A 17,980-nucleotide genomic window follows, 5' to 3' on the forward strand; every position below is an offset into this window, starting at 1 on the left:
TTAAAAGGCTGCAGGAATTCTTCAAATTTTCCACATCTATGAACTGGAATTAATGCCCTTGAATGTGTGTAACGTTTCACTCAGACAGTATTCAACCTCCTCCCTTTTTCCTCTTTACAGTAAAATCTACCTGATAGCTTGCATCAGGTAGCGATCAGGGTCCTGTGCGGTGAAGGTGGTCAATGTCGACTCGGGCATCATTCCCTCCTCCAGTTTAATGAGTTTGGGGTTGGGCTCAAAGTAGGGACTCTCGTTGACGTCAATCACTCTGATGGAGACGGTGGCGGTGGACTGACGAGGTGAGTGGATGCCTCTGGCCAGGGGGACCTCGTTCCTCGCTTCCACTGTCAGCACATACGTCCTACTGATTTCATAGTCAATAGGCTGGAAAACAGTCAGAAAGAGTGCACGGAGAGTGAGCCACGCATCAAAATGCAGGACAAATAAACAAAGGGAAATCACATTACATTTTTCGTAATCTGAGACTGGTGAGAGAGCAACTAAAAGAATTAAAGCTTTCTCTTCCTCTTGTCTGAAAAACCTTATTGTGAAAGCTTACAATGGATGGTGAGATGAGAAAAAGAGACTATCCTTTTGTGGTCACCTGAAGGATACACAACAGCAAGACAGCCAGTCTGAGTGTTGTGCAACCAACCAATATCAACTGAGATGTACTCTGAATTTTACAAACTGTGTTTCAACTGGTGTACACCGATTAATGTGACGATTATCTGGCATTTTGAGATAACTGAAATTGGCCCTGTGAGCACAGAAATCAGCTGATGCCAAAGTACAAAAAAAGTACATGTACAGAATATACATAAAATCCACTTGAAACCATGGAATACACAACACAGGGTAATGAAAAGGATGCGCTTGAGAGGATGCACATAACTCTGCTGTGTTTGGCTGAATTTGAGACAGTCTGAGTCTTAAATCATTTTCCACACACAGTCTGTGTCAGTGTGCAAATCAATTTGCACATCATCGTCAACTTCCCCTACCCCTGGAGGTACATGTACCCCAGTCTGGGAATAAGGGTAACGATGTATAGAATAATTCTGAAAGACGTCACTTCTGACATACTGCACCCCGTTTTCTCTTAAAAACAGCCACTTTTTACATCTACAGCATAACCCAGTGCAGTATATTTTTCCATTTCATTAATTAATAAAAAATAGTGGCTAGGTTAAATGTATATTGGGTTGTAAAGTGCATGACTTTTCATTGCATATCTGCAATTGGCCACCCTACACTCTAAATACCAGCACAGACCATTGAAGAACCCATATTGGGCATCCACTAGTTTTAATAATGTATTATGAATTTGAATTTGCACGTAATTCAAGCTGAGAATTTGCTCATTGCATAGCTCTTACACTCCATGAATCACTGTCAATAAATTAACTGTAAAATAATAGTATTATGTGACAAATCTGCTGAAGGGATCTTCAATTTTATCAGTACTTGTTTCCTATGATTTGTTTTCCAAAGTCAAATTCAAGAACTTGTCAAGGGTTTTCAAGCTTCACCAGCACCTTACAGCTGTGGTAAATGACATATATTTATATACATATACTCAAGATGATTATTTTACCTCTTCCATTCATCCACATTAAATCAGATGTTACAGTGCCATAAACAACCAAATTATTTTTTTAACCTTTTTGGGTTTTTTTTTACAGAGAGAGTGACAAATTAAAGGAAAACTCAACAAAAGTTTCAAAGTGCATGACCAGCTCTAAAACCTGACTGAAGTGATGAGAGACAATGAAACGATTACTAGAAAATTAACTTCAATTTCAATAAAAACATTTTCAATATTTTATTTATTTTTAGTTTTCAAGCCAGTGCTCACTGAAACGGCAACCTCCCACCATGTTGTTGTCTGTTAGCCTCCCACTCACTGTTTCACATCAACAAAGACTGACAGATCACACAGATCAAGTGGCATGAAAGGCTTGAGTCATCTTCATTTTGTGCAAAACACAAAAACAATTAGACTCATACTTTTTTAAATTTCTTTATCTAAAATATGAGCTATTCAGTCAAATCATGATTTATTATGAAAGTAATGCAGTTAGTGTCGGGCAGTTTCAAGCACTTTATCCAAAATGTACATTAAAATTCATGTGCTATCAAGGATTTCCAACCCCTGCTAGTGTTGTTTTCTAACAAATTCAATGTTATAAACACATTCACAGAATAATCTGTCAGATATCACTCTAATTAATCTTAATATTAATGCCACCCTAACCCTCTCAGTATAGTGTACATATACATCCACTATGCATCTCTAAGGTATTAAAGGGGTGGAGTTTGAGGAGGAGGCCTTACCTTGACGACCGTCACCAGGCCCTCGTTAGTGGTTGGATCAGTGGGCACGGAGAACCTGCCGGTGGGGTCGCCCCCGGTGATTTTGTAGACAGCGTTCCAGGCTGGCGTGTTGGGCTGGTCCTTGTCAGTCACCGTCAAGTTGGCCACAATGACATTCACACGGTTTTCAGGCACCTCGCCGAAAAACTGCATGAATAAACCATGAACGTAGAGAGCAGCGAGCTGTTAGTGATACTGCTGTGGCAGCAGAAAATACAGCGAGCCCTGCCTCAGACAGCACAGCAGGACCAATCCTGGGTAAATAGACATCTAAGGTAACTTATCATGTCGTCATGGTCATCTCATTCCCTGTCCTCCCCTGATAGCACGACGGCAGCATTACAAATTTCAGTGATTCACGAGCACAGTAAGTGCCTCTTTCACTCGGGCAGACACCCCCGTAGTTGCATGTGTCAACATTTGGAGGGGGATATAACACTTTACGCATGGCTGGCTAGTTGTATATCTGTATGGCTTCGGAAACGCTGGGCAAGCAGAACTAGGTAAGTGAGCAGAACTGACGGTTGAGTGCATATATCCACAATGGGGTGAAATGGAGGCCCTTGTGGTGTCTTCCTCTCACTAAGATTGCTGGGCTGATGTCTCAAATATGAGTTTGTTTCTTACCGTCTCAGCAGTAAACTCGGGCGGGTTGTCATTTATGTCAGTGACTCTGATGACAGCGGTGGCGGTGTTGGAGAGGCCATACATGGGGTTGCCCTCCATGTCAGTGGCCTGGATGATCAGCGTGTACTGAGGCACTTTCTGCAGGAAACAGAGAGAAACAAAACCGGATTAAAACACAATACTTTGATCTTTAAACAATATAATCAATTTTGTAGCCACATGAGGATTTGCTCACTGAATTGTCAGTTTATTGGGTAAAACTGCAATATGCAAACAATATAACATTCCAGAAATAATTCCTATTTTATTCAGGATTTTTGCAGGTTTCAACAAGTTAAATTAAGACTTTATAATATGATTATGCTGATATGCTTATGTGCTGACTTTTTTTTATATAAAATGTTCAAATTCTCTCATTTCACTGTTTCAAATATTAACATTTTCAGTTTTTTCGAGTCCTTGTTGTGTCAAAATAATCACAATATGATTTTTTTACTATATTGTGCAGTCCTTGTTACAGCATCAGAAACAAATTTGACTACCCTGCAGTTCAAAACCACATGGCCACAAAATACAGCCTTCAAATGACAGAGCTGAATTCACACCTCTTTGACAAGTTGTCGGCAAAACCTGCATTTTAACATTTTAAGTTTAATAAAATATGATTTTTCTTTCTGGACTATTGTTAGAAAGATTGAAACAGACTTCACAAGTGTCCCTAGTAAAGCGGTAATTCAGTTCACATCAGTATTAATGTGTTCACCTAAAATGAAACAAATCTGAACTGGCTAGCTTCTTAATTATGATGACTAATGTTGGCTTTTTATATAAATCTCATTTACTCTCTATGGGGGACATGACAAGCGTGCATGTGTGAAACTTGCACCTCTGCTATGTACACCGTCATGAAGCTAACAAATGGCTCTTTTCACATTAAAAGCCACTCAGGTGACGGACCAGTTGCTAGGTAATGAGAGTCGGGCAAATTACTTTCATGGTGGCAACTGGCGGACATAAAACGGCGGCCCCAGGGCGGAAGTGATTGAGCAGCCACCTAGCCAGATTGCCCTCACTAGAATTGCACCAACTGGCTCCAGCTTTCTATATTATTTTATTTATTTTCTCAAACAGCCATGAGATCCAATTAAATGACAGAGTGGTAGCATTTACAGCATGGGGAAATGGAGAGAGGGAAAATGCAAGTAAAGCCCTCTGCTTTAGAGAAAGGAAGACAGAGGAGGCGAGGATGAAGGAAGGGAAACATTTAGCTGCTCAGTGATGCACGCTGCCTCCTTGTAAGAGTAAATAAGTGTGAAACAGCCAAGTCCATTTCTACTTTCTCATTTAGTTGGTAATCAGCTAAATTCACTTTGGCTCATTAGTTCTCAGACAGTCTGGATATTAGCAAATATACTCAAGCTGTGTTTTGTCATCATATTTAAAAAAAAATGCATAGCCCATTTGTATAAACATGGAAAATGGATATGTTTTTATCCATCTACAACAGGCAGAAAATGCAAGAAGAAAATTAATTCGCATAATGAGTGGCTTTGCTAATGAAAGCCTCACTTAAATGCTGATACAATAATTTTATTATACAGCTACATTCACAGACACTTAACAGGGAAAGAAAAGGCAACATACAGGTGTATGGAATCAAGAGAAAGAAGTCAAACTGATGTATGAGAAGATAAAGAAAAAGAAAGACCACAACAGGGTTTCTGCAGGTTTTTACAAGGTACATTTAAAACTTTTTAAGACTTTTTAAGACCATTATAAATGCAATTAGGACCTACTTCACATTCATACTGGCAGAAAAAAAGGATTCAAGTTATAGTTATGTCTGTACCAGGGAACATGGTTTGAAACAGCTCACCTGTCTTAATCGCTTTTATATGGCTGTTGTTTAACTACCGCGTGTAGAGTCCACTAGTTCCATGTTGGTTTCATTTTTGTAGTTCTTACAGCGTGATCAAGACAAACTTTTAATGCAGTGAGAGAAAAAAAAGATTCTTAAGTATCATGATTCCTTTGTGTTTTTTGATGACTACTGTATTGATTTTTTTAAATACATAAATAAGTAGTGTTTGTCTGTTAGCTCAATGCTAACACATAATGGAAATCTTATTTTATTTATTATTTTCTTGTGGCACCAGCTTGTTGAGAAGGAAAAGTTAAATGTAGCATTTAACTTCAGAAAGTATTTTATTCACCACTTTTACATGCAGCATATCAATGATGCTGCTGAGATAAAACTCAAGAAGGAGGCAATGTGCATTGTTTGTGGAAAAATGAATCACGCTGCTGCAACGCAACTTCATAAAAGTTAACATTAACTTCAATCCAATCCATTTTAAGACCTATCAAAAAGACATTTTAAGGCCTAAAATTCAAATGATTAGATTTTAGACTGTTTATGATCCAATAGGCACCCTGCACAAATAAGGAAAGAAACAAACCTCTCTGTCCAGGCCTGCTGCCACCGTAATGATTCCTCCTGTTTTATTGTTGATGGTGAACATGTTGGAGGTCGGAGTCTCGGGGGTCTGAGACACGATCTTGTAACGCAGCATCCCATTGGCTGTTTTAGGGTCATCTTTGTCAACAGACGTTACTGTCATAACAAAAGTTCCTGTGTAATGGAAAGACAAAGGCAAGATGTAAATACTTCGATGTCATCTCTCTATTTCTCTCTTTTTAAATGGCAAAATAAATTAAAAGTTGAGTGGACAGTGCTATATCGAGCAGTACTAGATTTATAGCTCTGTAATATAGATGTCCAATGTTCATTCTTGTGATCTTAAAATACCACCGATCTCTTTAATACAGCAGAGGCAAAGTTAACAAAGTGGCCACCCCAGGAATGCCATCAATGCTGTTTGATCTGCTAACACTACAGCAGCATGTGAAGCCAGAGGCTCAGACTACAGTCGATCGGTTGCTCATACAGTGTGAAGCTGTGCTTTGGCTTCATGTGTTATATATTACCTGGTTTGGAACCCTCTGGAACACTGCCGTTCCAGATCTGATGAGTGAACTCGGGTCTGTTGTCGTTCATGTCGATCACATTGATCACGATGTCAATGGGGTTTTCTACCTGGTTGCCGTTCAGGTCCACTGCGTGAGCTCTCAGCTGGAGGAAACACAAACACATCTGGACTGTAGAGCTGTTCAAGCTAGGATGATTCTGCGCCATTCAAACAATTTACTGGGACAAACCACCCACTCAATGTCACCCACTGAACTGCTGTGATAATTAACCTGACACAATCCCAAATACATGTAGGCTGATCCGTTACTTCCAAAGTCTGCACTTAACAATAAGACTATGAGTTACTAACATTTTTTAAAAAAGAGGCGCATTATTACGGGGTTCAACGTTAATGTATTTTTTCACTTGTCCAGTTGGGCCAAAAATCTACTTGCCCCAAAAGTCAATTTTTACTCTCCCCTGCACAAATTGTTTTTATTTATTAGTGGTTATCAAATATCATCAAAGACTAAAGTTAATTGTCTTTAATTTAGATTTCTCACTAGAAAATAGTGAAAAATGTCCATCCCAGTTTCTCAAAGTTTGTGTCAGTCTAAACCCCAAAGATATTCAGTCAAATATGATAATAACCAGAGAAATGTGGGACATCTCCACATTTGAAAACAGCATTTTCTGCCATTTTTGCATAAAAATGACTTGACACATTGTTCGATTATCAAAACAGTTTAATAGCTTAATTCTTTTTACCGCTTGCCCGTTCAGGCGAAATGATTTGCTAGATTTACTAGCTCAGCATGGCATTTCACTTGCCCCAGGCGAGCAGGCAATCCTTAATGTTGAGCAGTCTAAAATACATCACCATTTATTGATGACTTACTACCGCTCATAACTTGCATAAGGGAGCCTTATTGTAAAGTGCAATATGGCGTACGCTGAAAATGTCATGGTTTTAGTGTTTGAACCTGGTAATTTGATATGATAATCTGACATGCAAATTGACTAGAAAATATGCTGACAGTAGTTAAATGCTTGTAACTTATTAACAAATATCTGCTAAAGCTAACAGGTATAAATGCTGGTTGTTAGAGAGGGCAAAGTAAGCTAAGTAAGCAATGACATCTGAAGCATAACAGTACAGATAACTGTGGGCTCACTATTTGGCAAGCAACAGATCACTGTTGCCCTTTTTATCTAATAAGGTATAACAGCTTTTTCATGATTTATAATGTGTTTACAACCCAATTGATAACCTGCTTTTGAATCATTTATAATGGTAGATACCAATATATTACTGCATGTAGAAAAGTGAACAGTTTAAAGAATTCTCTTCAGTCAAACCAGCGTGTTCAAGAAAGGAATTCTGTTTTTATAAAGAACACGTTTTTCCCAAAACTAACTCTGGCATTTGCAGGGCAAAAAGACAAACGAAATGATTAGATTTAGTCAGATACCTGCCAGAGCCGACAACAACACAAGCCTTTTAGCTGCATTTTTATGGTCGTCTCATGAAACAGATGCACTCTGATTTTATTCAGAACTGTTGCCTACACTGGGTCAGCACAGGTTCACTTCTGTTTTATGAAAACAACTCCAATCTGCTGCATTTTTTTTGCACTTCAAGTGCATCTTTCCTGCATACGCACGCACACAACAGCAAGGTTGTTGCCTTACACAGGAATTCAACTCACTGATGCATCTATATTTTGATGCCACCCATTCACAGTCTAGAATAAATATAAGCAATACAGTATATATTGAAAGTCTACAGGCTATGAACAATATACATCTATGCCTTTGCATTTAATAATACGTTACAGTTTAGTTAAAGCATAAATTAATCAATGAATTCTAATGCATGTCACAGTGTAAATAGCATACAATAAGCACATTCATCTTACAGTAAATTAAACTAGTATGAACATCTGTGAAGGTGTTGTTGTGATAGTCTTTCATGACCTTCAAAAATCACGCAAGTAAATTTGAGTAAATGAATATGCTGATGTCTATCATTTCATTTTAATTACAGCCTCGTCTTATGTTTGCCAGCTTATGTTAAAGCACATGAATAAATAGCATTTAAAACTGAGCTATGTAATTTAAAATCCATTTCTTTGTAATGGGAGAATCACTAATGAATATAGCAGTTCTGAAGGAGCAGGAGGTTATCATAACGTATCTAACACACACTCAGTTCATTCAAAAACATCATGTTAAAGCCTTTAAATTCTCAGACGGATAAGTCAGATTCCCCGGGAGACCCCGGCCCTGACCGTGTCCGAGGAGACCGTTTAGTCTACACATGACCATTGAAACACGCGCCAACTGGCAGGAATGTACAGCAGTGGCAGACAAAACACATTTCTCTTGCTGAAGTAGGCTGGAAACACCATGAAAATTCTAAGATAGCATTAAAGAGGGTTTTTAAGATAAACTGTTGTGTCTGACTTACATGGAAGCTGGGGATGTGCTCTCGATCCAGGGGCTTATTGACAGACAGCTCTCCAGAGATCGGGTCGATGATGAAGATGCCGGTGGGGGGCTGGTCAGCACCAGGACCGGTCACACTGTATCTGAGGGAGCGGTTTTTGTCGTGGTCCGACCGAATCTGTGGGTGTAAAGACTTGTTAATGAAAGCTTCAAAACTATATACTGAATTTTTGAGGTCAACATCATATCTGATAACAAAATATCAACTGATTTTTTTTTTTTCCAACACCGAGTAGGGCTGGATAACATTTAAAAAAATAACAATACCAGTGATACCCATGCCATACATCATTTGACACCTTAGAATTGAGTAATTGTCAATATTGTAGTATATAGAACCAATCAGAATGTTTTCTGCTAAATTGTATACATTTTATTCATCTAAAATGCATGTTTAATGCTTTCACTAACATTATATTAGAGACTTAATTTTGTTGTTGGTCCTGTTAGGACTAAAGAAAATGACAGCTTGACTTTAACCAAAAGCAGCAGTCAGACCGACTGATGCTGAGATGTCAGTGTTGGGTATATTTGATGATTTGAAGATGCTAGCAAAGCAAAACAGCACATAAAATAGTCACAGCAGAAATGTCAGAGAGGTTGGACCACCACATTTTAAACCATGTATCTTTAGATGTTACAGTTACAGCTGAAAACAAGTACAAAAATAAACAACTTTGCTGATTTTACATCACTGCAATTCACATCAAGTGCTTATTATCTACCCGCAAGTGACTGCTGTTGTCAGCGCAGTGTCACAGTGATTCAGTCTATAGTGTTTAAACAGGAAATAAAATACAAATGCCCATCACCAGTTTTGAGGAAAATTCAAATCAAAAAGTATGCAATTCCTCATGACGCTGAAACGCTGACCTTTTTATTCATCAAAATAACGATACATCTTCCATGTATACTGTCTGTCTTACTGACATATCATCAGCACCAATCACAGTATCAGTTTAAAAATAGGTTGCTGTGTAAGTAAAACAGTGCATATAGAGAGTGTGTGTCTATGTCGTATTGAAGTTCTGTCTCAGCTGGGCTGTCTATTCTGTTTGCCATGTAAGCTGAGACCCTCTGTGCCTACACCCAGGATCCATGCTGAGCAAACAGAGTATTTCCTCATCCTGATATCATCCACTAAAGCCCAGAAACATCCCTTCTAATATGGCCGGATTAAATATAATACATACAAATAGCATGTACAGGACTTAACACTCGGTAAGGAAGTCAGCTTAATATGCTGAAAAAGGATCTACTTCTTTAGCCGTCCCGAGTATTGCTTGTCCTCTGTCAGCCACCCACACTCAGCCCTGACCAGAGAACTGATGCAAATGAATTGGGCTGTGTGAGTGTGTGTGTGTGTGTGTGTCCTTGAGCCAAGATAAAAGGAGTGTAATATCTCAACAGGCAACTGAGGGAACAATTGTGATGGTGAGCACTTCAGATTTCTCCGTGCTTCTAAATAATGCCAGGTTACACTGGTACCGACCGCCCCCTGAAACAAAAGATAAATAATACAGCGGAAAAAAGAGCCCTGACCTTTAGCAAAGTGCTGTAAATATGAAGCATTTTGTTGAAGGCATAAGTCTCGTGTCTGTGACCCTCTGAGTGGGAGCTCAGGGCAACCGGGACCTACAAGGTTGTCATATCAAGCAAAAAGCATTTTCTTTGAAGCTGTGTGTGTGTGTGTGTGTGTGCGTGTGTGCGTGTGTGCGTGTGTGTGTGTGTCTGAGCATGTATGTGCTTGGGTGAGCTACGTACCCGGACAAGATCTTGCGGGAATGGGCCTCGTGAGTTCTCTGGGACATTGATTGGGGGGATGACCCAGTCTCTCTTCATGCGTTTGAGTGTGCTGTCCGTGTTTCGTGATGGAAACACTATTTCCTGCAAATCCTTGGACATGACTGGAGGGACAGCAACTTCCTCGACCTGTGAAAAGGAAATGATTTAGTTCAAGAGCTGGCTAGTGATCGTATCTCTGCAGTAAAATATGAGTACATACATTTTTGGCCACGCTAGCGGCATGGCTCTATGGGCTCCATCAGTCGGTCCACCACAGACTGAAATATCTCAAATTACTGCTGGATGGATTGCAATTTAATTTTGCAGAGGTTCATGGTCCCCAGAGGATGAATCCTCTGACTTCAGTAAAATTTTCCTCAAGCATCGCAGGGTTCATATTTCTGGTTTTGAGTGAAATGTCTCAACAACTATTGGATGGATTACCACAAAATTAGGTACACACATGCATGAAAAAAGTGGTTTAGAATTGCAGTAACTACAAAACCTGGTCAAGGAAAAAACTTCTTAGTTTTACTTTTTATATGATTACTGCAGTTAGGCTTTGTAGGGCAGTATGGTGGCTATTAAGCTCTTGTCACTACTGCAAATGAGTGATTTTAGACTAATTAACACTTATGAATGTTAAATACCATTTTTGGTAATATATTGAATCTTAACTCCTGTATCATGATTTGTATCATGTTGCCAGATTCTAGCTAATAAACAACGGCCCTACTTATGTTCACTGCTAATGAGTTAGTTGGCACACTAATATGCTAAACAAAGATTGTGGATATGGTAAACATTACACCTCTTAAACATCAGCATGTTAGAATTTAGTTCAAAGCACTTCTGTGCCAAAGTAGAGTCTCACAAAGCTATCAGCGTAGATACTGACTCTTATTGTGTTTATCCTGCAAGAGTGAAAGCCTTAATCTTAAACATGCAATCATTAAGCTACAGTCAACAGCAACACATACCAATCCATGTACTGAAGTAACACCTTACTACAAAGAATGGCACTGTAGTTCTGACCAATGACCCCTCCCTTTTGGTTACTCAAAAAGGAAATTAATGAGGTGATAAAAGGAAACAGGCTGCCAATTTCTGCTAAACCTAATTAGCTCTCCCAAATGTCATTTCATACCATTGAAAATGTGTGTTCAATCAAACAATACATTCTTGTAAGACTTCCTTTGTAGCTTAAAATATCTACAGTACAACATGTGATGATATGCCTTAACATGCTTTGGTGTGGCTACTGTTCGGCTACTGCAACAGTTGCCACACACCGCCGACCGCTTTTTTTTTTTTTTTTGCTTTAAATGGCAGACCTCTTCTTATGTCCTGATAAAATGCACCCACACAGACAGACCAGCTTCCATAATGGATCTGCCATCCTCCCTCGCCTGTAATGAATGAGATTTGAAACAAAGGAGGATGGTACCTGCAAGCCAGACACTAAACACACAGATGGCTCAAATTGCCTATGCCGCTCCAGAGACTGAGGAGACTGAAGTAGTGCCAGAGAAAGTTAAAATAACCTTGAACAAAACAAGGCGGGAAGGAAAACAGAAAAACAATATGTAAAATCTGTCAATGTCAATGAATGATAGCTGGGATTTCAATGGAGCTGTCATGTCTCTTGATGTATTTTCCACTAGTGTTGCTTGTAATCATCTGAATGTTGATTGGTTGTGAGGTAGTCAAGTCCTAACAAACTACTACAAAGTGTCCTATGCAAACAGAAATTAATTACCACTTTGCCACCTTATAACGTGACCCACATCCCTCGCTCCCCCTCCTCTAACATCTGGGGAGCTGTCGGAGAGCTTCCACTAATCATGTTTGAAATCCGATTATACTGCTTTCACACATTGGAAATGCAGAGAGGCAAGCGGACAGATAGCGAAGGAGCATGCTTCAGAAATATCTATTACCCTATTAAAATGGGTGCGAGTGAGAGCAGTAATTATTTGCAACCTGTGTCTGGAATGATGAATGGCATGGTGGGTTTGTTCAGCTCAACACGCATCTATCTCTGGTGCACTGGAGGTCTGCACCCATCCACACTCTCAGAAGCCCCTCCATCTTCTGACTGGGAGTCTACTTCAGAGTCCAGGAGAGTGTAAGGCTGAGTGATGGCCTGAGTGTTAGTGAGTGTGTGGGACGAATTAGGCATGTGTGTGCGTGTTTGCCCTTTTAGAGAAATTCTCTCTTTCAGATGCTTTTCTCCTCACGGACTGTAGCGGAGCTGAGGTTCTAATAGAGGTGGTGATGGTGGGCGAGGCCTCTCTCCTGTTAATGAGGATATTGTTTGGTTGTCATTGATTAAAATGTTTCCCTAAGGCTGCTGCATTCATGGACTAATAAAAAATGTAATCGCTGATGTGATTAAGAGATGCGTGATGACTCATGACAATAATTATGCTAGGGGGAAGACAACCGCTCATGACCTCATAAACGCACACGATACCAGGAAAGTCAATCCCTGATTTCATTACGGACAAATCAGGGCAAACCCAAGAGCTCTCCACAGATACTGATCAGAACACGGCTGCTGATGATACAGCTGATAATTTGTATACAGATGTGAGGATCTGGCTTTTATTTAAAAACTAAAAACCTTGCTCAAAGCGCATGTTTACCTGTTTGGGACACGTATGCATTTGCCTTTGACCAGCAGACCAACAGTGACTGATGGTATCATTAAAATCACATACCTGCAGGAGTCCCTCGAGTAAATGAGTGTCAGTGGCTAACGATGGTGTTTTGAAAAGCCGTGAAATCATTACCGGCTACAAGTTTAATTTCGGCCCAGCAGACCACTGTGCCTGCAGTACTGACAGTAACTACACATAACTGTCGGTAATAACTTTTAATCTGCACCCACATAAAATATGGCGCTCATCTTTCCTGAGATTATCGGCTGTGCTGCTCATTTAGAAAAGGCCACTTGTGGCCATTTCCTTAAACGTATTAGAGGGATAGAACAGAGGCGCACATAGGTCTTTATAAAACAAACACCCTTATTGCATTTGGAGGTGTTCATTAAGACACCAGAAGGCTAATGACTGAAGATCTTACAGCGATAATTATTAACAAATGCACATAAAGACCCATTTATGGGGCATCCCAGTAGCTCGCCTGGTAGAGACACTACCACATATCGAGGCAGTGATATACTTATAGCATTTTACCCAAAGGTGTGGGTCAAAATTGCAACATAAACAAACTCAAACTGTGTCCTGATTTGTTCTGAATGAGAGAAAAGGGTCTTAAGGAATCGTATGACAGGAAAGTTTTTAAAATCACCTTAATCACTACATTTCATTGTATACTTGTATACACGGCAACATAAACTGGCACTAATCCATATACATTTTGGAATTTATTAACATAAATTTAAAACATTTTTTTAATTGAAATTATTTATTTTTTTATTCATCTGTTGTTGTTTGTAAACGCACCAGAAAGATGGTTGATTGTTTAGTCTCATTCCAAGGATCCCGAGCAGAGCAAAATAATGAGAAAATAACAAGCTACAGGCAGAGGGCGGGGTCTCTGAGAATGCAGGCGCCGCCACACACTTCTGGTGGGTCGTGGGTGATGATTGAATGAATTTTTGTTTGAGTCTATGAATTGTTTTGGGGGGAAAATCCTGCTTAAAACTGCACTTTTATATTGCTTTCAAAATCAAAACTGCCATATTGGCACTAATCAACATAACTGCTGCCAGTCGTGATCATAAACATAGAAGGACACTGCAGGAAACTATCCCCCTTCTGTATTTAATGATTAAGAATTTCTTTTTGGAGATTCACTGTACTGCATCCAATCCATGTCTCATGTAAACACAGTTTCTGGTTGGTTGTAGACAGCACTGAACCCTTTGTGTGGACATCAGACAAGAAGACAAGAAGTCAATTTTTTAACGTTTACAGCGAAGAAACAATCACCGATTTCAATATTTTCAATACTTTTCCTCACTTAAATTTTCAAAGTCTTTTGACATGTTATAAATGACATATTTATGTGACTAGAACAACTGAAAGAATTTCTGTCGTGACTTGTGTGGCGTCATGTCATCTAATGCCTGTACTATTACAACCCTACAGAACAGGACTGGATAGAGAGTAGCTCACAGAGTTCAGAACAGCATGTGTGTGTTTGTGTGTGTGTAGGATCACTTCTGTAAGTTTAAAGCAACAGATATTATCTAATTGAACAGGATCACATAATCCAGTGGCAGTGAAGTTAAAACCTCTATAATAACACAGACTTTAGAGCTTCTTTTCATTTCCTGGTTACGAGGCAGACGGATGAGACATGTGCAGTGCTTTTTCTGTGCACTTCCTCTGATCCTCAGCCAACCACAATGTTGACATATGAGCACATGGTCATTCTAACTAATTGCAGATGACTGCACAACACGTCCAGCGGAACAGTTAGAGCAGCGCTCTACCGCGACAGACAGATGCTTCCTGTCTTCCAAAGCAATGAAAGAGGTGTGTCCCCTTTTGGATGATAAGGCAATAACCTCACAATCACAGGGCATGCTTACTGAAATCAACTTTATGAGGAGCTATTTTGCATCTGCTCTCGCTACCCACTGACCGTGTTGAGTATATGTTTGTGCTCCTAGTAAATTGACACATTAAGTTTTAATTAGCAAGCATCCATCCAGTCTCTCAGAACACCTGCTACAATTTAGGGAACTAGTCATCTGTGAATGTGCAGTATGCCTAATAAGCATAAGTTATTTGTTGTGAGGAGAGAATTGATCATTCCACCTTTCTATAGAAATAACATCGGTAATACGATTGAAAAACAAGTTAGAAATGTGATGGAAGTGGTTAACAGGGTTTCTATGTAGTATGGAAAAGTACAGAAAAGTAGGGAAAGTGATGTCAGTAATTTCCAAGTTGATTAGTTTGAAAGAAAATGCAGCAACATCATTGGAAAGCATACATCCATAGCTTCACAAATAACCAAATATGAAGCTTGTTTGAACATTTAGGAGTTATGTAGTGATGTAGATATCAGAAAAGTATATGGACTATCTTTACTGTGTGAGGAAACAAATTTCTTACGTCTGCATTCACTGTTGTTTCCATGGATACAGTGAATAAAAAAGGGTACACAAACACCTTGAAAAGTATTTACCTTATTATTTTTGGTTCTTATTTATAAAAGAGACTAAAAAAGATGGAAACAATAAGAACAATAATCATATAATATTTATTCAATATGTTAAATTAAATTAATACCCATAAAACACTGGTTAGTTTTTGTTCCTCTTTGGACTGATTACTATTTAACCTTATTTATTGTTATTTGTTGTTGTTTACAAGTATGTTTTATGCCATCTAACAGCAAATTAAGCAAATGGACTTTAGTTCTCTCTTCTCGTTTCCTGACGAATTGAACATGAATCTCTCTTCTGTTCCTGTAGTGGCTGAATAAATATGGTTATTTTAACTTTAACTACTGCATTTTTTTAGAATTACAGCTTTACTAAAATGCTGTGCACTAAATGGATTTGGTGTTACTTATTTGTTTCAGCTAAAGTACCTAGCTACAATCTTCTTCTAATTATTTGGCATGTTAAAGGAGTAATATGTAGCAGTTGCATGTGCAAAAATGTGGACTGCAGTCCAAAGAGCGAGTTGGGCGTATAGATGGTTTATTAAATAGGTTGAAATCCCATTTAATACACAATCTGTGGTTGAAGTAAATTGCTTTCCCCTGCCCCCTCCTCCCCAAACTCAGGAAAAGCTCTGCATGCTGCCGAACACATAATAAACTGACAACAGGCTACGACGAGTCCTTCACTGTAAGTTGATTGGCTGTTTATAACTGTCAACTGTCTGTCAGTGTAAAGCTAAGCCTGTTATCCTGAAAACTCTCACACTGCCTGCCAGACTCCATTAACATTTTGCTCAATTTAATGATTATAAGCAACTACTCCCGATACAAGATTATTAATGATTTCTTACGACTCATAAACAAACATTTGGCGAGCACGCAGCATTCATTTGAAGTCTAATTAACATGAAACAGGCATACAAAAACAGTTATTCCGGCTCCGAATAGAAATTTATAAGGGGGACAGGCCAGCTGCAGCACTGATGACAGAGGAGTGAATATTTCAACCTAACATGTCTCCTTGATCTCTGATGGCATATCACGGTCATTTTATGACTTGTTACAGTAAATTTATCACAGATTTCTCCTTTAAGGTATATATTCACCTGCTGGCTGGAGTGTGTGGAGGGCATCAGTTTGACTTGAGTCACCCATTGCTGCTGAGTGGTGGTGTCGCTGGCCTTGATCAACAGTGGTAATGCAGGGAGTGTGGAGTGCTGAATGCTCCTGGCAGCATAAATCACTCCGTCGGCCTCTATCCGGAAGTCAGATGGGTTACTGCATTCAAACCGCACCAGACCACCTCGGCCACAGTCGAAAAATCTCACTGCAAGAGACAGAGACAGACAAATTTAAGTAAAAAAAACAAACAAACATACATTAACCAAACCGTGAGAGAGAAAAACACATTCAGATAGAGACAACGGAGGTGGAAAACAGACAGACTCACAGACACACAGACAGACAGAAGGTCCACAAAGGTTTTCTGATTCTCCTTCTCGCTCATACATTATTCACTTCAAGCTGTGCCCCAAAGGTATTGCTCAAAACAGGTGCAGTGGAGGAGAGAGTTGGAGGGGAGAAAACTACAGAAAAAAGGGAAGTGTGCCCCTTAAGGGCTATTAAAGAAGAACCCCAAAACCCAAACCATTACATTTAAAACCTGGTGTGTAAATTAGATGTCTCAGTACCCTGCTGTGTTCGGATTTGAGAAAATATACACAGAATCTATAACCATGTTTAATTCTGCTGTACAAGTCTTGTTTTTATTTCCAGCTAAGGCCATCGCATGCTAGCTTTGCCCCCATGACATACAGGGATGCCTTCCACGGATGACTACAGATCCTCGGCTCCTCAAGAGACAGAAGTAAGAAGTGCGCGTGATGTTTATTTCATCAGCATGTTCACACAGAAAACACACCGAAACTTGCGCACGCATACATACACTGCAGACAGGTGGCTCATGGGGGCTCGAGTCCCACCGGTCCCTCAGTGACAGTGGTACAACACCAGTTCATGTTACAAGTGAGTGACAGTACAGCACAGCCTTCACCAGGCTCCTACATGCACACATACACACACACCTCAGCACCTGAGAGCTTCATTGTGTGATCCTTTTGTCCCTAGCAGCCCCACCCCCCTTCCCCTCGTGTTTATAGCACACAAAACAGCATAAAGAAAAAAGATAAAAGCTCCTCCTGGCCGCAGAGATCACGGCGTCACCATACATCGTTTGTGTGTGGTTGCCACCTTGAATTATTAAACGATATGTGGAATTACTTAACAAAAGCCTTGAAGGAGGGTGCCTAATCTTCCTGTGTGCTGCTACCTTGGGGACCCACTGATGTCTTCAGAGTATCATCTGCACCAGCACACCCAGTTCCTCTGGGCTTTGGAAGTGGATGCAGTAGCGCAGCTCGGGGTCTAAAGGAAGTCATAAGTTTAAACCCCACAGGCTTAATTTTATAGGATCACCCAAACACATGCAATCAATTCTCCTAAAGTGCACCACACCCAGTAGGGGCGGACAGTATAAACAGTAGCCTATAGGAAGTACGCTGGTAT

General features: G+C 39.7%; 1 protein-coding gene across 1 annotated transcript in view; it reads right to left on the reverse strand.

The window, feature by feature from the left end:
• Nucleotides 1-17,980, reverse strand: part of cdh2 (cadherin 2, type 1, N-cadherin (neuronal)) — an 83,227-nt gene that overhangs the window by 19,095 nt on the left and 46,152 nt on the right. Inside the window, exons 3-10 of the mRNA XM_084731708.1 lie at nucleotides 16,522-16,742; nucleotides 10,247-10,414; nucleotides 8,445-8,600; nucleotides 5,992-6,136; nucleotides 5,463-5,635; nucleotides 3,004-3,141; nucleotides 2,338-2,523; nucleotides 131-384 (exon numbers count right to left, since the gene is read on the reverse strand). Of these exons, the coding sequence (XP_084587834.1) occupies nucleotides 131-384; nucleotides 2,338-2,523; nucleotides 3,004-3,141; nucleotides 5,463-5,635; nucleotides 5,992-6,136; nucleotides 8,445-8,600; nucleotides 10,247-10,414; nucleotides 16,522-16,742 (1,441 nt within the window). The remainder of the gene's footprint in view (nucleotides 1-130; nucleotides 385-2,337; nucleotides 2,524-3,003; nucleotides 3,142-5,462; nucleotides 5,636-5,991; nucleotides 6,137-8,444; nucleotides 8,601-10,246; nucleotides 10,415-16,521; nucleotides 16,743-17,980) is intronic.

This window comes from Lutjanus erythropterus, chromosome 12, assembly GCF_056507025.1.
Source record: "Lutjanus erythropterus isolate fLutEry1 chromosome 12, fLutEry1.hap2, whole genome shotgun sequence".
Classification (NCBI taxonomy): domain Eukaryota; kingdom Metazoa; phylum Chordata; class Actinopteri; order Lutjaniformes; family Lutjanidae; genus Lutjanus; species Lutjanus erythropterus.